Here is a 24,063-nt window from a genome sequence, read left to right on the forward strand (position 1 = left end):
GGAAGTACAGCATTCCTTAGTCTAACACTTTTGTTCTCCCTGAGCCAGCTGAATTTGCCATACACGCAGGACTGAAAAATGTGTGGATCAGAGAAACAGGTTTGTTTTTTGTGCAGCTAAGCCTGGTACATCCCTTGAGCACAGCTGGGTATGAACCCAATACCCCCACCCCCACCCCCCCAACACTGAAGTCTGTGAGAAAGTCATCCTAGTTTACAAGATATACTAAATTGCCACCTAGAAATAGAGTCCAGACTCTAGTTAATCTTTAGGCAGCTACCTGTAATAATGTAATAATTGTTAAAGATTTTTTTTAAAAAAATGTTTTTAAAGGGGCTGGAGCAATAGCATAGCGGGTAGGGCGTTTGCCTTGCACGCAGCCAACCCAGGTTTGATTCCCAGCATCCCATATGGTCTTCCAAGTACCGCCAGGAGTGATTCTTGAGTGCAAAGCCAGGAGTAACCCCTGACCATTGCCGGGTGTAACCCAAAAAGAAAAAAAAAAAATTTAAGTAGTATACCCATTCCAGTTTGGTTTTTGCTCTCCAGTCTTGGTAATTTTGGTGCATTACAAGCACATACACTTTAAACATAAACATATTAAATGCAATATTTTGTATGTTTCCATTTTTTCACTCTGCACTTAGAGAGCTCTTTCCATATATAACATTGATCAGGTGTTTTCTGTTTAATGACAATTTGGCATTCCATATATGGATATGCCAAAAAAAACTTAAATACACATGGCAGAGCCTGGCAAGCTACCCGTGGCGTATTCTATATGCCAAAAACAGTAATAACAGATCTCATTTCCCTGACCCTGAAAGAGTCTCCAAATTGTTGGGAAAGATAAGTAAGGAGAAGCTGATAAAATCTCAGGGCTGGGACGAATGGAGACATTACTGGCACCCGCTTGAGTAAATCGATGGAACAACGGGATGACAGTGATTCAGTGATACCCATCCAAAGGCCCGTGTACCTTGCTGGCACAAAGGCATTTCTATGGTCATCCCAAATTCTACTGCTGTGGTATTGAAGTGTTCCGTAGTTAGCCTAGAAATCTGCCCAAGTAATTCTAGTGGAAGTTGTTTCTGGGCTGTATTTGATAACCAATCAAAAAAAATGGTAGCATTATCACCAAGTATGAGTTGAGTAAGCAGGCAGATGTTTTATTCAAAGCCATCTCCGAGAAGAGAAAAAACTGGTAACGCCTATTGCCTGCCACTATCCTCTTAGGCATACTTGCTCACTTTAAAGAGAGGTCTTTTCCAATAGCTAGCATGCGCACAACCTGGTCACTTATGGGGTGTACTCCCCGTCACCAGTGAAATGCAGCTAGAGACAAATGACTTCCCACTACCCAAATTCACTGCAGCTCCTCCAAAAGGTTCATTAGAAGACAATGAACACCCAAATTAAGCTGTTTTATTTTAAATGTAAAAGAGTTCTTGAAAATGCTGATGAATAAAAAGCAAAGGATACAGTGCTGTCTTTCTACTAATGAGCCAGCCAATCCAAGTACAGGGCCAGTATACAGTGCTGGTAATTTTTCACAGTAGTTTAGTGTTAATCTGTGCTTAAGATTATGTAGAGATTCTAAGTGTGATGCTCAGCTCCACGTTACTGAGCATGTACAAGGGCCCCTGCTCCTTGGCCGTAGCCAAATCCCTTGGGCCCAAAGTTCTTTGCATAGCATCCTACAAAAGAAACACAAGAATTAGTGCAATAAAACAGTAAGTTTTAAGAGAATTAAGAATTGTTTCTTAGTAAAAACTAAGTCTAAGAAAATTAGGTTTTACTAACACTGCTACATGCTCCACCAGACCCCTGGTAAAAATTATGGCAAAACTCAAGTTATTTAACATGCAAAGTGTGCCATCTATACATTCTGGTTTCACGATGATTGACTCCTGGTTCTACTGGTTATCTAAAAATCAAATCAGGCATGTTCTGTCTATACTATCTTCAGATAGACTTTATATAGAAGCTGAAAGATTGGTAGGGTTTTTGTTTTTATAGGGTAGTTTTAAGTGATCAGTAACTTTGTTTTTGGTTTTTTGGTTTTTTTTTTGGTTTTTGGGTCACACCCGGCGATGCTCTGGGGTTACTCCTGGCTCATGCACTCAGGAATCATTCCTGGCGGTGCTCGGGGGACCATATGGGATGCTGGGAATCAAACCTGTATCGGCCATGTTGGCTGTGTTGCAAGGCAAACGCCCTACCCGCTGTGCTATCGCTCCAGCCCCTCAGTAATTTTGTTTTTAATAATCTAAAATTGTTTTTAACGGTTCTATCACCAGTAAGAATTCAGAACTTTTATTTGTAAATAGAGACATCTTTTTTTGTCAGGATATCTTTAAAGATGGAGACATTTCCTTAGCCTATTGTAAAGATGGGATATTCATATGGATTATAATAACTAAAGCTGCTTCTACAAATGTCAGAAATGCCTGGATTCAGAATGTGGTTGATTATGGTTTTCTTTAGTGAAGACTCATCCATAGATCAGCATTATTTGGGGGTCGGGTCTTTATCTGTGAGGCAGCAGCAGCAGCAACAACAAAAAATCTCAGTGATATAAAAAATTTTCCTTCGATAGGTGAAAGGATATACACTGAATCCAGGCCCACCAGTGTGATCATGGCTAGCAACTTAAGTTGAATATCTAACCACAGGTGGAAAGTGTAGAATAAAATTGGGTGCAAGGAAGGTGAATTTGCAGAGGCTTATTTGAATCGGCCAGAGAGGGAAAAACAACTTCATTTTTAGGCTGTGAAAAGCTCCAGGCCGTCTACGTCTAGCCCCTGGTGTGTATGCCAGAAGAGACCAGAGCCAGAGAGCCAGGTAATCAGAACATCTTACGCCTTGTTCTCTCTCTTTGCATTTCTGAGCACATAGAACAGCTCCATCCTGAGACGAGGATCTCAAATCAAAATACGGCATTTTCTTATTTATCTAGATGTCTAGAATCCCTATATGCCAAAGAAAAATGCTCTGCAAATGGTGCTCAGGAATGCAACCCGGCTAGGCCACATGCAAAGCAAGGGTCCTCCCCTCTGTACTCCAGGTCATTAATCATTATTTTCATGTAAAATTTTACTATACTGAGAAAAACCTGCTTGTCCCAATTGCACACAAACAAGCCTGCCTTCCCTGGGTGAAGCAGCTACTCAGAACTCTGTTGAGGAGTCTTCCTCCAGGCAGCCCTAAACTTAAAATAGTTTTTTCTTTTCCTCTCTACAGCAATGGTCCTTTAGTTAATATGCATGCACATTTACCTTTGCAGTAGATTTCACCTTCTTTCTCAGTCAGAGTGGTTGATTCAAGACTCTTCCCACACTTTGCACATCGAAAGCAATTTTTGTGCCAGGGCTAGAAGAAACACAAATGAATTCAATTTGGAGGTGATGGTTTTGGTAACATTATCTAGTGACTGCAGCAAGGTCAACCCAAAGTAAGGCCCTGACTGGTAGGTTTCAGCCCCAAGCAGAAGGCTGGAATCTGTGTGTGTTCACCTATAAAAGGTCAGAGTTAATGAATGATAGAAACCTTGGGCTGTGAGCCGTAGCACCAAAGAGCGTTTTCCACCTCTGTCTCTTGGAAAACAGAATCATTCCTATTCAAGGCCACAGTGCCTACCTTTCCAGCTCCGATGATCTTCTCGGCGGCATACACAGAATCCCCACACCTGGAGCACTTCTCAGCTCCTCCGAACTTCTGAGCAAATTTTGAAGTGTTTGGATTTGTTGTTGGTCTGTGAGGTTGGACACTTGTAGAAAAGGGAAGAAATTAGACCCAAGTTTTCTTTGTTTTGTTTTGTTTTCCCAAATGACACTTCTGTGAGACCAGAAGGCAGGCACAGCAGAACTCTGGGACTTAGCTGCCAAAATGGCAAGGCTGAGAGGCCTCTGAGACCAGAAATGGGGAGGCAAAGGCAGTGCAGGTGTGGCCAATTACATACTAACTGCGAGCCACAGCTTGTGGCTGCAGAAAGATAAGGCCCTCAGTTCATCAGAACTCCATCATATTTTTTTCATCTCCACCAAACAATGGCAGTGCTCTTATCCCAGATTCCTGTTACTACCTGTGGCGTCACATCAAACTTTTCACACATTTTTTTAAAATTGTCAATTTAATCAGTTAAAATCCTGCAGGTAGGTCAGTTAAAATAGCTGCCTGTGGTAAAGACACTTAATCATGTTTCACAGATGGAATGAAACAGAATCCAGGACGGAGATGACAGCTCACAGGGTAGAGCACACACATGCCTGTCATGTGAAGGCCTGAGTTCAATCCAGCCACATGACCACCCCCTCCCCACTCTCTTCCTCCAGCACTGCTGGGGTATCCATGAGGCCTCCAGCACCACTAGATGTGATCTGAGATGCAACGCACATGATGCAACAAAAGAATTCAAAAATGTAACCTAATCGCAAGAAAATGAGACTAATAGAAACCAATCCTCATTTGAGTCAAATGTTAAATTTGAGTAGGGATGGAAGGGTGGAGTCTGTTACAACTACAATGAAAAAAATGGAAAAATGCTTGTATATGAAATACCACTAGAGAAATATGGTCTATTATCAAAGAATCAAATATAAATTTTATTTTATTTTACTTTTTTTCATTTTGGGTCACACCCGGCATTGACAGGGGTTACTTCTGGCTCATGCACTCAGGAATTAGTCCTAGCGGTGCTCAGGGAACCATATGGGATGCCGGGAATTGAACCCAGGTTGGCCGTGTGCAAGGCAAACACCCTACCCACTGTACTATTGCTCCAGCCCCAACAAATATAAATTTTAGATCTGAAAATTTAGCTGGAATTTAAAATTAAATAGGATGGAGATAACAAGGAAATAATAGTTAATTTGAAAGTGAAGACTCCCTTTTATTACTCTCCCACATTTTATGCTATTTTGTGTATCTTGCTATATCTGGGTGCATTTTTTTTAACCCTTTCTATAAGTTCCTTAAGTCTTAGTGGCACTGAATTCTTTCAATCTTTGCTTGTCTGAGAAGCTCACTATTCCTCCTTCAACCTGAGTGTTAGACTAGTTGATTAGAGTATTCTTCGAGGTCTTTTTCATTCAGCATTTCAACAGACATGTAAAAATATACAGTAGTTTTGTTGCTGTTTCTAATGGTTGATGTAGCTACTATAAATTTTAATCAGGCACTGAATAGTGATTCATAGTACTATCCACCATTGGGTTTTCCAGTTGTCCCTGAGAAGTTTTTCTTTTTAATTACACACAAAACTTTCTTTTAAAAATGATTTTTAAAAGTTGTTCACAATTTTATGCAATGCAACACTTGCAGCTAGGAGTTTCCTAAAAAAAATAAATCTCGCTTTCTGCCACCCTGTTAAATAAGAATGTCATATATATTACCTGTCATCTGCCTTCTAATAACTTCAAAGGGTTACCTCCTATCAAGGTAAGGAAACAGAAGCTCAGGTATTAAGTAACTTGCTGCTTGGGCTGGGAATTTGAAAAATGATGAGATGTGCCCCTGCTCAGACTTCCTGCCCACGCACTGTTGTCTCTTCAGGAAGGTGTTTAGTTCCCAGAACTGTTGTGATCACCAGGTGGAGTCTGTCCAGGGCAGTCATTAAGAAGGGATTCTCTAGAAGGAAGGCCCTACCTTAGGGATGATTAGCAAGTGATCAGGCTGAGAAGGGAGATAAGGACATGGATGGAGACAGACCAGCCCAAAGAGCTTGTCAGTTATTGGAGAAGATGGAGCAGTAACAGTGAAAAAAAACTGACTGGTCTTTGTGAACTTTAAACTGTGGCCACATTTGTGCATTTGATTTTGTTTCGGGAGAAGGTATGTATGTGTATGTGTGTTTGGAAAGGTTTGGAATAACTTGTGGAAAACAAGAATGAATCTGAATAAGCTGAGAGCAGAGTAGGAGCAATGAAATTTAACAAAGGTGAAGGTAAGCTGGACTCCAGCAAATGATGCTCACAGCAATGAATGAGTTACACTTTGTACAATTCATACCTAAGGCACCATTTCTCAGAAACTGAATATGGAAAAAAAAAAAAAGGAACAGACAGGTAGGCCTCCAGATAGCACAGACTGCAGAGGAAAGAACATTTAAAAAAGCTCAGGAAATGATGAACAAGAATTCAAGTCTCGGCTCTGCCCCTGAACTTTGTGTCCTTTATTTTATAGGTGGGACAAAGTATCTAAATTCAGTCACCTTGAGAATTGTTTATTAGGGTATAAATGTTCACTCAGTCACAATTTTAGGTATATCATAATGTGCATTCAGGTATACCATAATACTAGTTTAAGTTCCAGGCTCTACAGTTTACAGTTAAGCAGTCACTTAAGTCACTTTGATTCTAGACTGATCACCTAGTTCTCATGGTCTCAATTTTGTACTGGAGTCAGATGGGAAACATTGCAGGGCAGCTGTGAGATCACCTGATTCCATGCTAATATTGCAGAACCCCAGCCAATTACTGGGAAGAGCCCAATTAACGGTCTTGTCCAAGGGAAGGTTTTCTCGCTGTGGTATTTATAAAAGTGTCACTCCACCTTTATAAAGTGGATGTGGAGAATGCGAAGTTCTAATGAGGGAATTACTGGGTCAAAAATAGGAATTAAAAAGATTCCAAATGAATGTATGTAATCTGAACATGAAATACTAAGTGAGGTTTAGCAGACGTTTATACCATGGTTTTTAGACCTGAAATATTTTTACGCTTAATAATTTCCTGAAGAGTCAAAATAGGAAATTACTGTAATTCTTTGGTTTAAAAAAGGAAATTTCTTGATGAGACATTATAAAAGAAATACTGGAAGAATTTTCTCTGCTTAAATCATTGATGTTAATGATTTAACACTGGTGGCTCACACCTAAATATGGTTAAATTAACACAAATTGCAGTGCCCGCATCAAACTATTAACTGCATATGAAAAATGATTATCATGATGCAGATACATTTTCCTATCACTTGATTCTATAACGTCAGGTCTTCAAGTGTTATAAAATAGATGCAAATTTAAACAACTTAATTTTTCAGAAGATCAGGATACCTGGACATCCCTTGAAATGCCGTAAAATCAGAACTAGACATCACTGGATAACCAATAATCAAGAACTTACTGAGTCCAATATTTTGAGCTTAGTGAACCAGTTCACACAAGAAAATCTAAATCATTTTGTTTGCTCACATAAAGAGCTGAAAACTCCCAGATTGCTGTTCACCAAGCAACATCATTCTGACTAATGTTTGAGGGTAACAAAATACGGTTCTTACTCACCTCTCTGGCTTGATGCCCAGCCTCTCACCACGGTCCATGTTGAGTGTGCCAGCGCCCTGGCCATAGCCATAGCCTTTTGGTCCATATTTCTTTCCATAGCAGGATTTGCAGTAGATCTCTTCATCATGAATTGCCACTGTTGTGCTATCTAAGTTTTTCCTGCAAACCACTTGAAGGAAAAGAATTAGACTTTAAACTTTCTTCTTGCCAGGGTTATCATTCAGTGATAGAGAACATATTACAAAGCCCTGGGTTTGATCCCTAGCTGCAAAAATTTTAAAAAGTAAAATGTATAAATGTTCCAAAGTTACCTTTTTCCTAACAGTGGTGGCACTGACACATGACTTTGTCAAAGCACAGGCACTCATATTCCTAGTTCATAGTGTCCCCAAAGGCTAGGAGACAGCATCAGACTGGTCAGCTACATTTAAAAACCACTTGCCTTGTATCTTGGTATCTTAGTAAAAAGCACTTGCATTTTAGTATCTTGAAGCCTCAAAGCTCTCAAGTGGATTTGGCTCTCAGGCAGAGGAGTTTCAGAGATGGCTATGTTACATGAATGAAGGAGAAAACCAATTTTGCTCCCAACCCCCAATATTCAGTCTCTTCGGTCACTCATACCAAATATTGTTAATTCACAATCGAAGGGGTACCTCTGTAGCCCTTTTCTCCCACAAAAGCACCCCAGAATAAAGAGTTTCAAACCAGAACTCGAGTTTTCATCAATAGTCTCAGAGAAAGAAGTATTCATTCTTTCCCCTCGCCACAGTCATCTACAGAAGTTGATAAGTGTGTCTGAAAACTGTAGAGTGGGTTAATGTCAGCATTTGTTTTCCCTTTGGTCCCCAAGGAAAACATTCCTTCCTGATGGATTTCTTGCCACAAGACATTTCCCTGTATCCCACTTCATAAACCTTCCAAATGGCATCATGTTTTATCCAGACATTATTTCACTTTCTAAAACTTCAATTAAACTTGAGAAGAAAAAAAATGTAAAGAACTCAATGGTAGCACATAGGACAGCTGGAAATCCAAGATTAGCACAAAAAGGGCTGCTCCCCCTTTAACTTTTTTAGAAAGGGAGAAATGAAAGGAAGAAGAAAGGACCGAATAATGAAAGGAGGGCAAGATGACTAGCTAGTTGGTTGGTTTAAAATAAAGTTACGGAGTTTCTATTATCTTCAAGTTACATGAACAAGAAAACATCATCTAATCTTGGAACCTTGTTGGAGAGCAAGTACTACAGTATATTATTTACAGTTAACCTAAAACCATACACTTCAGAGGAACAAGCACTGGCAGACATAATAAATATAAAAACTTTTATTTTTAAATGCATGCTTGTCTAAAGAAAAATGGGCATCTAAGAACTTTAAAACTGCCCTTTCCCTCCCAAGGGCCCCTTACCCAGTCTCCACAGTAAAATCCTAGTACTGCAAACCACTCGTTTATTTCCTTATAAGGCTTTCCTCAGCAGAGGCAAATAGTAAAGTCTAATAAAAATGACTAATAAAGAAGTTACTGTTTAGTAAATAGTTTACTATAGTGGCCAAAGCTGAAAATGGATGAAACTTCCAGGTTAAGGACAATTCTTTGTTTTTGTATTTGTGTATCCTCTTTGTTTTCATATTCTAGTGGCTACAGATCTGCTGAAAAATAAATTTGTTTGTATCTTCTCTTTGTTTTCATATTCTAGTGGCTACAAATCTGCTGAAAAATAGATCCTTTTAAAATCCCCAAAAGGAGTTCCAAGAAATGGTTGAACCAGATCTGAGGAATGATAGCGATTATGGAGGCATATGTAGTAAGCATTCATGATAGAGAGATAGAAACAAACATATATACACACATACACATCTGTACATATAGAGCATGTGTGAATGTTGGGGGCAGGGATCGGACAACCACCCTGAAGTGCTCAGGGGACCATGTGTAGTACCAGGAATCAAACCTGGGTCGGCATCATGCAAGGCAAGCATCTTACTGCTGTACTCTCTGACAACATATTTTTATTCTTTGAATTTATACCTTTATCATCTGTTACTAATTGTTTACAAAGCTGTTCTACTATGAGGAAGTCCAAACAGCTTGAGAGAGGTGGTGCCTAGAGGGGAAAGAACATTTGAAAGGTTTTTTCCCTCAATCTTTCTTTCTTTCTTTCTTTCTTTCTTTCTTTCTTTCTTTCTTTCTTCCTTCCTTTTTTCTTTTCTTTTTTTTTTTTTTGCTTTTTGGGTCACACCTGGAATTGCACGGGGGTTACTCCTGGCACATGACTCAGGAATTCCTGGTGATCCTCAGGGGATCATATGGGATGCTGGGAATGGAACCCGCGTCGGCCGCATGCAAGTTAAATGCCCTACCCACTGTGCTATGGCTCCAGTCCCTTCTCAAAATTTCTTAATGGAACCAGTTCTTTTTAACATATCTCATTTCTGTGTAGTGCAAGAGTCGCTGTTAAGGACTATTAAGCAAGTTATCGGCATTCACAGGTAGGTTTTTCAGGTAACAAATCCTGCATTAAAGAATATTTTGGCATTTGAACCAAAAGGAAATTCTTCCTGAAGCCGTGTCTGAAGTAGCTGCCTTGCTGTCTGGAATTGGAAGATTTGGCCTTATTCAGGGAAGCGCGAGCTGGCATCGGGCCCTGCTTCTCTCGTTAGCAGGAACCAGCTAGCTTTTGAGAATAGAGACATGCTATTCTGTGTCCTGTCTGTATCAGACATTGATCATCTCCCATCTGCAAACAATCAGAAGTCTCCCCTGGCCTCTGGGATTTTCATCATCTTACATTCCTTTCTCTCAAGTTTAGAATATCAATAACTAACAATGACTGAATACTTAACTACTCGCTAAAGAGAATTTGAGCTTCTAGAAAAAATGAGCTTCTAAACATCTGAATTTCAGCTGTCAAGATGGTAAAGAAGCAAGAAAGTAGGTTTCTAGGCAAAAGGAGCCCAGGCAGAAGAGAAAACTAGGAGCCATGCTTCATTCAGAAACTGGAGTGAAGCCCAAGCTATGTGAAACTGCCAGGTACCAGACTGTGAACACTCTAGCAAAACAGGGGAGAGCAAGGTAGAGCACAGGGAAATGTCAGCTTAGAATCCCAGAGCAATCACAGGAAGGGGAGGAACCTGGGCTTACACTGCCATCCAACTACAAGGCTGAGTCTTAAAATGTCTAGGAAGACAGATGGATTAAAACCATCCGCATTCTTTGTTAGCAAAGCCTGTCTTCCCCTTTGTTGTTTCTGTGATGTCCTGGGATTGCACACTCTACTTGTGGTGCTCCCACATATGGCCATGGGGTATCATAGATTATACACATTTTGTTGTGGCACCCGGGGTTCCCAACCAGGCATGTGGGACAATGCCAGGGGTCAAACTCTTGGCTCATTGACCTCATATGTAGGAGGCAGATAGTCTACTACTGAACCATCCCATCTCTGCAAAACCACAGATTTGTCCTTAGGAAGATCAGGGGGCACTTCTGACCCAGTTATTGCAGCCAAGACTGAGCAAGGAGGTACTTACTGCAGAGAAAGCAGCAGCGGTGGAAGCTTCTGCCGTCACACTGCACCTCCTCAGCATGGTACACGGTCCGCCCACAGGCCCCGCACTTGTTGCCACCTCCCCAGACAGGCATTCTGCAGAAATAAAGGGTTCATTTCAATATCCACAGCCCAGACAAGAGATCTCACAAGCTCCTTGGAAGGCTGTTGGAATGCAGGGTACAGCTGCACATTTTGTTTCTTTATGAATTGCTCTAACCACAACTTTAAAAGGTTCACATTCCTCCAAAATAACCTCATCTGGTCTCCCAAATTGCAGTTCTTTCATCAGGAAATCCTGGCTGGCCATGCACACGTTTTCAAAGACCAAAAGCCCGCATTCAGTAAAACAATACAGGTCGCCAGGCAGAAAACCTGCCATACCGCTGAAATCCAAGGGCAGAGAAAGGAGTGTGGGGAGGGGAAATGCCAACACAGCAGAGGCTTTTATTGTGTTTAATTCAGTGAAACACCCCACTCTCTACCCATTAAGCATATAGTGGATGACACTTTCAAGGGAGAAAGCACGTTTTTCATTTGTCAGATAGTTGTGTGAAAATCTAGCACACAGAGTTGTCTCCGGCTAGTACAGGTGCATGAGGGAAACATCGGTGGCCACAGCAGCCAACCAGAGGGCTCCAGTTCCAGTTTTTTTATGAATTGCTTCTCAAATTGCTTCTCATTTTATGAATATGCTTCTCAAATGCCACACCCAGCCAAAATTTAGTTTCCCCCCTGTGGTCAAACTGTCAATTTACATAGAACACACTACCAAGTTCCCTATCTGGCCAGATGCATTCTTTGTAGAGAACATTAAAATAATTTCTGAGTAATGGAGCCCAGCATGGTGGTGGAAATGGAAGTTTAAATCCTAGGTCTTCTTGCAAAGATTTCTCCGATTTTCTGTGTAAAATACCTAATTCTGGTGCCAGAGATAGTCCAGGAGCTAAGGCACTTGCCTTGCATGCAGTGACCCTGGTTTGATCCTTGGCACCACATATGGGTCCCTGGAGCATTGTCAGGGCATAGAGCATGCCTGAACATGGAGCAAATAGTAACCCCTGAGCACTGCTGAATGTTGCCCCCATTACCACCACCCTCCGTAAAAGTGCCTAGTTCTGAATAGCCAAAGTGTGCAAGATCCTTTGCCAGTACAGATTATCCTGCAGACAAGGCCTGTTGTACCTGGCCTGTCCTCAGTGCTAACTAACACAGTGAGAGAATTCTCATCATTCCCAGGCCTCCCTTCTTGTGAGTGGGATTTGCAGGCCTTGTCTGTTAGAAGTCTCCTTTGATGAGCTTTTTGACTTTCTAAAAAATAGCTAGTTAAGCAAGCAGAGACCTCCAGGTCTCTAAAAAAAAAGAGAGAAAGAGTGATCTATCAAGCAAAAGAATATCCACCTTTGGGTCCAACCTATATCACTAGGAACTCCAGATCCCAGCAATTCCCAAAAGGAAGATTCACAGAATTAATCTGTAATTTATAGAGTGCCAGACAGCAATCTCTTACCCCTCCTCTGATATTACTTCAACTAGATTTTTCTCTAGTAAAGCAATCATCTCTGAGTCTATGTACTTTATAGAAATATTTAATTAAATGATACTTATTACTACAGTCACAAGGGTGACTCAAATAAGCATTTATTTAGGAACTCTTCTAAAGTCCTATGCCACAGCAATCGAGAGCATGATTGGTGGGCTCATCTTAATAGACAATCAGAAAATCTGTATGTTAATATTAAAAACATAATATCGTCTGAGAAGTATTGGTGTAACACTGACTCAGCCCCTAGTGCCAGGGCTATGACTAACTTATAGCAATCAAGTCATCGCAGCCCCATTCCTACCAGGTTTAGGACTGGAATAAAGACTCAAGTCAGTTCAGAGTTAAACCCGGGCTTTGGGTTGGAATTTGGTGAATGTCGGGGTGGAGTTGCTAGCAGCTGTCAAGCCACTGTAACAGGGGACTGAAGCCAGTATGAAAAAAGCAGAGGAGGGCAGGAACAATAGTGCAGCAAGTAGGGCACTTGTCCGCATGTGGATGACCCGGGTTTGCTCTCCAGCACTACAGCTGGTCCTCCTAGTCCCGTGATCCCTGAGTGCAAGAGTCAGGAGTAAATCCTGAGAACTGACATGTATAGACCCCAAATGAACAAAAAGAACAGCGAGACTAGTGGAGCGGTGCCTCTTATGTTGTGCTGTTTGGTTCCGTGAGATCTGCTAAGTCATTTAGCCTCTACTCCTTGAAACCATCACCACAACCATATACAGACATTTAAACATACCAAGAACACTCAACAGCTATGATTCATTCCATGTAAAATGCCTCTTTCAGATAGGAACAAAGCCACTTTAAGGATCCAACAGTGTTGCCTGGCTACTGTGGAGATAGTCACCTAGGAGCACTATCTAGCAACAAGAAATGTACCTGCAAACTTGCCCCTAAAAGTTGCATAAATCACTTGTTTGTTCATTACAGCACTCTTTACAATAGCCAGAATCTGGAAAAAACCTGAGTGGCCGAGAACAGATGACTGGTTAAAGAAACTTTGGTATATTTACACAATGGAGTACTATGTAGCTGTTAGAAAAGACAAGTCATGAAATTTACATACAAGTGGTACTACATGGAAAGTATCATGTTAAGTGAAATGACTCAGAAAGAGATGGATAGACATAGAAGATTGCATTCATCTAGGGAACATAAAGGAACAAAATAGGAGACTAACACCCAAGAATGGCCAAGATTAGTACCAGGAATTTTGCTTCATGGCTTAGAGGCCAGCCACACATGCTAGGGGGAAAGGGAGCTCAGATAGAGAAGGGAGCACCAAATAAAGGGTGTTGGGAGGATCCTCCCAGGATGGGAGAAGTATGCTGAAAGTAGACTATAGGCCAAACATGATTGCCACTCATTGCCTCTTTTGCAAACCACAACCCCCAAAGGAGAGAGAGAACAAAAGGGAATGCCCTGCCACAGAGACAGGATGGGATGGGGGGATGGTGGTGGGAGGGATACTGGGATCCGTGGTGGTGGGAAATGGGCACTGGTGGAGGGATGGGTATTTGATCATTGTATAACTGAAACCCAAGCACAAAAATTTGTAAGTCTACAACTGTAACTCATGGTATCTCACTAATAAAATTTTTTTAAAAATTGAAAAAAAATTTAAAAAAATAAAAGTTGCATAAATCTCTCACTCTCTTGCATGCAGACAGGTGCTCCACTGCTTGAATCCCCAATGAATCTGAGCCTGACTTGGAAAACAGAGAGACAAAGTTTGTGCTCTGGTGGGCTGCGTGGCTTTGAGTTTGGGTATAATTGGGGGAACTGAAGTAAAACGAATGTTCCAGAATTCTCAGGAAGGCAAAAGACACCCACTGGAAGTGCCCTCGTGCTTCCTGAGGAAACTACAAGCCAAATCCAGGCTTGTAACTAATGACTCTGCAATTGCTTAAAGATGGATTCCATATATCAATAGCTCATCTGGCTTTTAAAATACTTTGTTATTGTCAAGGCATGGTTCATCACAATGGAGAGTGTACTGTTCAGTATCTAGAATCTCATATTTTCAAACATATTTGCCTTGGAACAATCACCAACAAGGAGCCAGATTTCTATCAAGACCATTACTCTCCTGCACTTGGTTTAAAAATACATTTTAAAAAACAAATCACTTTGTTATTTCCTCTCCATTAAAGAATGGCATGGATTTTTTAAAAGGAGGAATATCTTAACTTTCTCAGAGTACTTGAAGTTACCTTAAATTCACCGCTTGAAGATCAATTTTAAGTTTTATTATACAATACCACTCCAGCAAAATGGGAAAGTGTCATGCTTTCAGGAAATACCCCTCAAAAGTTTTACAACAGTCTGTAAGTTTTTCTTCAAAGGTGGGGACCACATGTCTAATTCTCTACCATCCACCAGCATACTTGGCATATTTCTCTTGTCTTAAGTAATCTTCTTCTTTTCAGCTATCTTGTAAAATCTCAATTAGATCTATACTTATCAAGACAAAGGTAGTACTGTACTTGTCACATTTTTGGCTTCTAAGTAAAAATTTCAAGTCATTAACTTTTTAAAAATTCCACCTAGTTTAAAAGCACTGCTAAGGGGTTCTGAATAACTGTCTCTGAGTGCAGGTGATGCTGGGTCAGAAAGAATATCCTGACTGGGGCTGGAGCAATAGCACAGCGGGTAGAGTGTTTGCCTTGCACGTGGCCGACTCAGGTTCAATTCCCAGCATCCCATATGGTCCCCCAAGCACTGCCAGGAGTAATTCCTGAGTGCATGATCCAGGAGTAACCTCTGTGCATCGTTGGGTGTGACCCAAAATGCAAAAAAAAAAAAAAAAAAATATCCTCACTGATTCATCCTAAACTGGATATTCCTTATATTATTCTCTATTTTGGAACTTGGAACTATTTCAGAATGGAAAGAGAGAGGGGGAAAGAAAGAAGGAAAAATAAAAGAGAAAGACGGAAGGAATAGAGGGAGGAAGGTAAGGTTAAGCTACGCCTGTGTTAATTTCACTGCTACAGCACTTTACAATCTAAGGCCTATTTTGCTCACCTGTATCTTGGTGAAATAGATATTATAACAATAAAACCAGGTAAGCAAAGACTGTCAGATGCCCAGTAACTGTTAGCCTGCACCTCACTCTTCATCCTACTGTCACTATCCTAATAGGAGAACCCAGCATCTAGCACTCACTTTACATAATCTAGAGTAGTGTTTCTCAACCAGGGGGCATTTAACTTTCTGTGCCCCCCAGGATATTCCAAGGGGGGTGGGGATAACAAGCGAAACTTGCATGAATGCAGATCAAGGAATGAAACTAGAAGGTCAACCAGCAAGGACTATGTGGACCCCAGGAAGGAAACAAAGTCAGACGGGGACCACAGCTGGAAGAAGGTTGAGGAACACTAGTTAAAGCTATTTGTTGAATGGGTGGAATTGTGCCTGGGGGTTGGCAAGGAAGGTGTAAGTAGTTTAGGTGCTGCTGAAGAACGTACTTTGTTTATGGACTTAAGGTAAATTTGGGAGGTCACTGAGTGATTTTTTTTTTCCTGAAGAGGTGTCAAAAGGACCATTCAGTTTGGTTTTGAGCAGCAGAGTTAAACAAAAAAATTGCTGGTTACTCAGAAAACCTTTTTCTGAGATTTTAAAACACCCTACAAGTATGACAATCATTCTACTAGTGGCGACTATCTAAGAAATGAAACTCAAATGTACAATTTGGGGTGAACCCCTGTAGACGTTTCCTGAATTTGGCAGAAGGAAGTGTGATGATCTTCCATTTCTGTCACTCTTGGCATTGCTATGCATATGAAAATATCCAAGGCTTAACTTTTCCTACAAGCCTTTGGCTGCCTTACTTCACAACAGCTGACATTAATCACAGCAAACTAGATTTACATGGAGCAATCTGGGCCGCATGCCTTGCGCCAATCCCCTGCATCAATTTACAGAATGGTGAGAGGCAAGAGAAAATCCTGTTTCACATACAGCGCGCAAGATAGGTCAGATCCAGGCTTGTTTTCAGTTTCATAGTCTTGTTCTTGGGTTTTCAATGTTGGAAAGAGTTCTAGCTCTAGGATTATCTTCTGTATTAGACTTGAAAGCTTGATTTACATCTGAACACCAACAGGCAGTTTATTTTGCTGCTCCTCCCCTGTCTAAAACAGTACTTGAAATGTATAATACATACCCCCACAGGAAAATTACTAGTCTAAATCCAAGTCACCTTGTGATTGAGTGACCTCATTCTCTAAATAATTCCCCAAAACCACAATGTGACCACATGGGTCATTCTCATACCACCTGTCCTGCACTTAGTGTCCATTTTAGGATCTGAGTGACTTGTCTCCATGAACTTCAAGTCACATATTACCACTTGCAGTCTAAATTATTTATTCTGATAGCAAAGGCTCAGAATGAATCCTCCTAGAAACTCAAATTCTAAATATTTCCAGAAGCACTGACATTTTATTAGTACATACAGAAGTTTATTATTTTGCTGAACCTGGATATAGTCCAGTTTCTCAAAAGGGACACTTGATTATAAACCAAATCTCAACTTGAGCCACATCCAGGAAAAGATATTAGAGTATGTTAGTAGTGCTGTCCCTGATAATGATTTTATCTTTCTGATGCCAAAGTTTGACATTACAAGTCTGCTGGAAATTAACCTTGCTCAAAGGCCCATTCTAAATAATTTTTATTTTGTACACAAAATACCTGCTTGTTAAATTTTCCTTATCTAAGTTGGTACCACATAGATAGACTCTTTCCATCTAATGATCAGCTGGTATCAAGCCAGATTGCAAGCTGATCTTTAAGACAGCTCAATCCAAGGATTAATTAAAAGCATGAATTTTGGCACAGTCACATTTTCATCATATGTAATGTGAAGGTAATAGTATCTTTCCCATGGAGTTGTTAAAAGAATGACACAATAAAAGAATGACTACTCAATTATGGGTAGTGTTTATATCAATGTTTAGCAGTGTTCAGTCTTTGTACCCATTTCATATATCCATTCCCTCAGTATACCCTGAATTCCTCCCAGCCAGGGCAACTGACTGTCTTACACCACTCCCAACCAACTCCCGACCCCATTTCTGCATCTAAATTCTAGGTCAGGAACAGCTAATCAGCACTGCACGCTGCATTACTTCTGATGAAGCTCTCATATAACTATTAATTCAGCATTTTTATAAACCATATCCTGAACTAGGAGCTGAGGATTAAAGGACTGTAATGAAGGGTGTTTCTCAGTGAGTCCTACTTTGGTAGTAGAAATATAAAAACAAATAATGGAAATAAAGCAGAGAGAAAGAACTTTGAGGCAAGTGCCTGGTTTCCTTCTACAACGATAGCAAAAATAGCTTCATTGTATAGATCTATTGATTCCTGAGTTACACTGAAAAAGATCATAAAATCAATGAGTCATATTAAAGCTGACTGCGAAAAAACTGAAGAGAAGTACAGAGTTAAGGCACTTCCCTGACATGTGGTTGACCCAAGTGACTGATCACATATGGTCCCGAGTTGAATATAAACCCTGACCACCATCATATGTGCCCCCTTCAAAATGGTGACTGTGATTAATATATGTAATCAAATGCCATACACAAGCCACCACTAAGATATTTCTGGTATAAGAAAAAGAGTATGGTCCATAGACTCAGACAGGTAAAAGTTTGAGTCATTTTTCAGCTCTGTGATCTTGGCTGAGTTTCTTAACCTCTGAGCTGCAACTTCCTCATCTAGGACTTGGCAATGGATAAACCTTCATGGAGTGGTTTTAAGGATTTCACAAGATAGCGTTTGTAAAGTACCTGGCATTGAGCCTGTACTCCACAAATCTCTTCTTTTTCCTTCAGGAGCACCGCTTGAGCCTGAATATGGTTACCAAAAGTTAATATCATTAGGTGACTTGCAAAGAAACAAATCCAAGCTCAACCCAGTCATGTCTGATCTAGAACCACGAGCTCTTCCCTAAACTCCCATAATATCTGACTTAAGGGTTGAGTGGGTGCAAGTCATGTGAGAATTATCACTCCTCAAATTAGCAAATTAGAGATGCACAGGAATACTCCTTCTTTGTCCCACCTTTGTCCACCCCAATGGCTGTTAGTAAGAGTCCTTTATGTGCCACTCTCACACCCCAGTTGCTACTTCCTTTCAAAAAAAAAATGTTGGGCCACACCCAGTAGTGCTCAGGACTTATCCTGGCTCTATGCTCAAGGATCACTTCTAACAGGGTTTGGGGGATCATGTAGGGTGCTCGGTATTGGACAAGAATTGATTGGCCTCATGCAAGGCAAACACCTACCCACTGTACTTTTGCTCCCACCCCCAAGCTGCTACTTTCAACCAAAAACTCTACCACACCTCTCTGCTAACCTTAATCCAACTTTGCTATAAAGAAAAACCTCCCTTCTAGGTAGTGAGTGCTCCTGAGTTCAGCTTAGACTACCAATTATACATCCTGTTACCGCTTAATGTCTCCAAGTTGGATATAACAAATTTCTTGATACAGAATTGGATACTACCAGCCAAATCGCCTTTGTAATTAGAATGCAACTATGCTATAAACTCTGTCACTCTGACCCACAATAGCTGCCATCATAACCCACAACCTGTGTGAACTACCAGATAATTATTAATTAAAGCAGTCTAATACTTGGATGATTTTTACATAGTCACAGGTTTATATGCCAAGACTACTATTTATGTGGCAAATGGTCTTTGGTTGGTTATTTGATCTGCTAGTTTTCTCATTATAAAAAATGGAAATAATGGGGTCAGAAAAAGTACTGTGGGTAAGGAACTTGCCTTTTATGCTACTTACTCAGGTTTACTCCTGGGTTCAATTCCGAGTACTATATATAATTTCCTGAACCCCGCCAGGAGTAAACCCTGAGTATAGTCAGGTGTGGCCCAAAAATCAAACAAAAAATGGAGATAATGCTTGTTTATATCATATTAAACAATGTGAGTAAAGCACTTAGAATGTGGTCTGCCACATTATAGAAGTAAAAATTGAAACTTATTCTATGCTAGGGGGCTGGAGAAATAGCACAGTGGGTAGGATGACTGCCTTGCATGCAGCCGACCTGGGTTCAGTTCCCAGCATCCCATATGGTCCCCTGAGAACCGCCGGGAGTAATTCCTGAGTGCATGAGACAGGAGTAACCCCTGTGCATTGCCGGGTGTGATCCAAAAAGTAAAAAAAAAAAAGCAAAAAAATAAAACCCTTATTCTATGCTTTACTTATGTTGAGTAGTTCACTTATATTAACTTTATCTCATCCTTATAACAATGAAGATAGGCATCATCCTTATCCCCATTAACTGTGAAGCTGTGAAATCAAAACAACAGTGTTGATTCAACTTGAAAACAACAAAATTCAAACTACCAAATTTCACAGTGTAATGATCACAGATTTCATGCTTTTTTTCTTTTTTTTAACAAAACAGTGCAACCATTATGTGAAGCTCTTTTAAAGGTTATAAACCTATTTTTGGAACAAAAAATCAGGGTGTGACAATTATGTGTTGAAGTACAACATACTAAGTTTGATGTTTCACTAAAACAACCACTGCTCGTTATCATAGAATCAACTTAAATGCCCTCAAGAGAAGACTGGCTAAGGAAGCTTTGGTGCATTCCTCTGCCATTGAAAAAGAGAAAAAATGAAATTGGGCTGAGAAGACAGCACAAGGGTCAGGGGTTACCAGGAGTGCCCCGCCCAGCCCTCTCTCTGAGCTCAATTTAGGAGCCCTCCCTTCTCTGCACCCCACTTTGAAAGATGAACTGTCTTTGGGGACAAAATGGATAGATCCTGAATGAAATATGTTAAGGAAGTAAAAGACATCAGTTTTACTAATATATTCTGAATAAATTGTATATGGACTATGGGATAGCAATGGCATTTTGGTGAGGAATACCCATAAAATTACCCTCACACAGATAATCCCCTAAAATTCCATAATAGTGTGAATTAGTGGTAAATCATTTTTAAAATCAAGTCACTGTTAGCAATATAAAAAAAATACCGACTTCTATGACTCTGGCATAGATCCTTTTTGAAATCGGGTGTTTCCTATCTGTTGTGTGCCAGATGGGAATTTAAGGCTCCAACTTTCTCTTTTGAAAGTACCAGGAAGCCATCCTGAAATGCATCCTTTCTTGAACTGGGAAGTTATTTGGAACTATTGTACATTATATAGCATCTGGTCTCTTATTCAGGAACAATAAGCACTGTTGGCACAGTGACATGGTAAATAAAAGAAAGCATGAATCCTTATATGCTATAAAGCAAACCATGTCTTCCTTTATGATTTAAGGCAAAACTTAAATTTTCTAATAATCACAACTTGTTTCTAGCTTCTCCAAAATCTAGTTTGAGAAAATTCCCCTAGATGAAGGTTCCTAACTCCAAGTCCAGATTCTGTGAAATTCTGAGAACAGGTAAACATGACACTATGGACTTCTGTTTTCTGAACTTAGAACTATTTTTCATTTTCATAAATTATGAAAACACCTTGTTTTCTGAACTGCCAGAAGGTCTACACACAAAAACAAGGTATCACGTCTGAGGATACCCAAAGGATGCCACACAAATATACCAGCTCAAAAAATGACAGCATGCCTGAGGAAGCCTGTGACTATCTGCAAGGGGAAGAAAGCTGGCTTCCAAACAAACCCTAGAAGGTTCTGGTGACTTCCACCTGAGTGCTCTCCAGGAAGACTCTCACTTTGAGTCAACTGCTCAAGTATTAACAAAGCGCAGAGGTGTCTAATTACAAGGAACCTCTCCCAGGCTTGGCTGAGCTTGGGACAAGGATCAACATGTCTCACAATAGCCCAAGGAGATACGGGCTATTACACCCATTTCACAAGATGAAGGCAGAGATTAGGGTCATCAACCCAGTGGGAGCTAGAGCTGGGAGGTGAATTTGGATCCAGCTAGCATTAGTTCGGCTTCCTCACCCTGACCAGACTTCTCTGAACACACTAAACACAAGGGGCTTGCTCTCTCCAGTTCTTCTGAGTTACCTTTTTTTTTTTAAATGTCCTAGATTTGGGCCACACCTAGTGGTGCTCAGGGGCAACTCCTGGCTCTGTGCTGAGGAGTCACTCCTGAAGGTACTCAGGGACCAAGTTGGGATTAGCAGCATGTTAGGCAAGTTCCTAAATCCCTGTACACTCTCTCCCAGCCCAGATTCGTCTCACTTCGGACTGAAGGAAAATTAGATCTCAATAATCATTAAGTGGCCATACTAAGGTTGGATCCAAGCTTCTAAAGCTCTTCGTTTACTCCTAAATCCCTCTTCCCCAAGCCATTCTTAAGTATTTCATGATAAAATAGAATTTTCCCAAATCCAAGTGACTCGCCAATGTCATGGGGCAAACTTCCAATACTAGTGTATACCAATATCAATCAAAATGTGTTGAATACACTTGGAAGAACCCTATAAAAACAATATATGAGGCAGGACAGGGTAGAGCATGTGAACACTACTGGGAGGAAAAGTTAAGATTTTTGAAAGTTAGCATAAAAATTTTTCTTTTTTTAATTTTATTTTTTAATTTTTATTAGTGAAACACCATGAGGTACACCTGTGGACACTACACGTTTTTGTGCTTGGGTTTCAGTTATACAATGATCGGCATAAAAATTTCTTATGAAGAAAACTTTCAATCAAATCTTTCAATATGGACATAACTATTGCTTGAAGCAATTTCAATCTTTGTTCCACTCTGGCAACCTTACTCCTTTATTATGCAGTTAATACTAACTCTGGTCCACCCAAGTAGTGATCTAGGTACCCAAGCAAGCATTGCTAGTTTCCATAACTCCAACTCGTGATCTTGTAGCTGTTTGTAACTGGACTCTAGAAAGAGCAAAGGAAGTAAAAGCCAACATGGAAAGATCCTTCAGAAATGCAGCTAAAGTGTCCATGGAAATCAACGGGTGGGAGCAAGGACCCAGCAATAGAGGTTGGGGTAAGGTCAGAGTCCCAGAGAGAATGTCATACATTCCATCAGAGACTCATATGCACTTTGCAAATCTTTTGAGATTCAGAGTCATCCTTTTAGAATCCGTGGCCTTTTCCTGAAAACTGAGTCACACTAGAGCCCACTCTGGTTCCCCACTTTGAATTTTGTACAAACAGTGCTTTAAAACTTCATTAAAAGAGAGTTAAGACGCTCCTTTTATGGGCGTAGTTTTTTTTTTCAGTCTTACCAAAAATTCATATAGTGAAAGAAAACGTGCCTGGTGTACAGACTACAAAGGAAACAGGTTGAACGTTTTGAGTAACGGAAACACGGTCCCGGCCGGGAGCAGTGGGGTGTCTCCTGACTTCACCCCTTCCCCACCCTTTCCCCCCCCCCCGCCCCCGCTCCCGGGAAGGGGCTGCCTACGTGGAGCTTGAGCGCCCAGGACGAGATTTTTCAAAAACCTGTTGCCGAATTTCACAATCACACGCTTCTCGCTTTCTAGTTGATCACTAACTGCATGGAGAAAGTTCTGCGGAGGGAAAAAAAAAAAGTGGCTGGCGTTCGACCTTCGGTCGCACGGCGGCTCCTCCAACATTGAGAGCGCAGCGCTGGGTGGGCAGGGACCACCGAACAATGGGGATGCCAGAAGCTCTGCCACGCAGCCGGGGAAGGCTCCGGGGCTCGGGGCGGGCGTGCAGACGGCCCCCGCCGACTCTGCATCGGCGCGGGCAGCGGAGACCCTCAGCCTCACACCCAGCACCGCCGTGCTGACCGCTGCGCTAGGGGGGCCCCCCCCCGAGACCCGCGGCTGCCCAGAGTGATCCGCGGCGCCGCGAACCTGCAGCCCATCTCTGCAGTGCTAACTAACGAAGGAAAAGGTCCTGCAAGACTAACTTACCTGACACGCCGGGCCGGGGTCCGAGGACCGGCGGGGCCCGGGGCAACTCGGGGTAGGCCGGCAGGTGTGCGTGTGCGTGTGTGCGTGTGTGCGTGTGTGTGCGCGTCTGTGTGTGTCGTGGAGGGAGAGGAAACCCGGGCGAGGAGGAAGACTGCGGGCCGAATGGGGGACCAGGATGGGGCTGCCAGGAGACTGGGGGTGCTGGTGGGGCTTCCTGAAGACCCCCGAGAGATCATGCAATCCCACCCGCTGCCTCAGACGTAGGAAGAGACGCCCCTACACCAGCTACTCACGCAATTCGAAGGCTGGAGCACAGGCGCGGGCGGAGCTGCAATGCTGAGGCTGGAACCCGAGCGCGCGCAGTCCCCGGCCGCAAGCCTGGGGGCGCCTTTAAAGTAGCTTCTTGTGGGCGTGTCCTCGGTGGGCCCCGCCCCCGCCCCCAGCGCCCCGCCCCCGCTTTGCAGGGCGGATTCCTGGGCCAGCTCCCTAGAGCTGGGGCCTCGGGACCCCGGGATACCGCCCGCCCGGCTCCGGAGACAAAAGGCAGGAATCCCACCCCGGCGCACCCCTCGCCCCTCATCTTCCCACCTCCCAGCACCTCTTCTGCCTCCCTTAGTAGGACAACCCCACAGTGCCGTCGGGGAGAAGCCCCCGCCGCCTTGCGAGATCTCAGGAAAGAACAAGCCAAGGTCTCAAAGAGTTCCCCCTTCTCCTGAAACCTCATAAAGGTTAAACGTAAACCCAAGAGATTTAACTTCCCCAGAAGACAAAATGTTTGCTAACACTTCGAGAATATTCTCTAACGCTTAGGCTTT

General features: G+C 41.8%; 1 protein-coding gene across 1 annotated transcript; it reads right to left on the reverse strand.

The window, feature by feature from the left end:
- Window positions 1–1,403: 1,403 nt before the first annotated feature.
- Window positions 1,404–23,659, reverse strand: CSRP2 (cysteine and glycine rich protein 2). The gene is made up of 6 exons (XM_056117108.1): window positions 23,542–23,659; window positions 10,813–10,925; window positions 7,283–7,451; window positions 3,640–3,769; window positions 3,279–3,372; window positions 1,404–1,697 (listed from the first exon to the last, which is right to left on the reverse strand). Exons 2-6 carry the CDS (start codon window positions 10,922–10,924, stop codon window positions 1,621–1,623), a joined length of 582 nt encoding a protein of 193 aa, XP_055973083.1. The 5' UTR covers window position 10,925; window positions 23,542–23,659; the 3' UTR covers window positions 1,404–1,620.
- Window positions 23,660–24,063: the final 404 nt, after the last annotated feature.

Source organism: Sorex fumeus, unplaced genomic scaffold, assembly GCF_029834395.1.
Source record: "Sorex fumeus unplaced genomic scaffold, SorFum_2.1 ptg000003l, whole genome shotgun sequence".
NCBI classification, from domain to species: domain Eukaryota; kingdom Metazoa; phylum Chordata; class Mammalia; order Eulipotyphla; family Soricidae; genus Sorex; species Sorex fumeus.

What these genes read in the sequence shown, in the direction of transcription:
- CSRP2 (XM_056117108.1), bottom strand. Translation starts at nt 10,924, where the DNA reads ATGCCTGTCTGGGGAGGTGGCAACAAGTGCGGGGCCTGTGGGCGGACC. An exon ending in CCGCTGCTGCTTTCTCTGCA is followed by an intron (nt 7,452 to 10,812) that starts GTAAGTACCTCC and finishes TTTTCCTTCAAG; the next exon opens with TGGTTTGCAGGAAAAACTTA. An exon ending in AGATCATCGGAGCTGGAAAG is followed by an intron (nt 3,373 to 3,639) that starts GTAGGCACTGTG and finishes TGTTTCTTCTAG; the next exon opens with CCCTGGCACAAAAATTGCTT.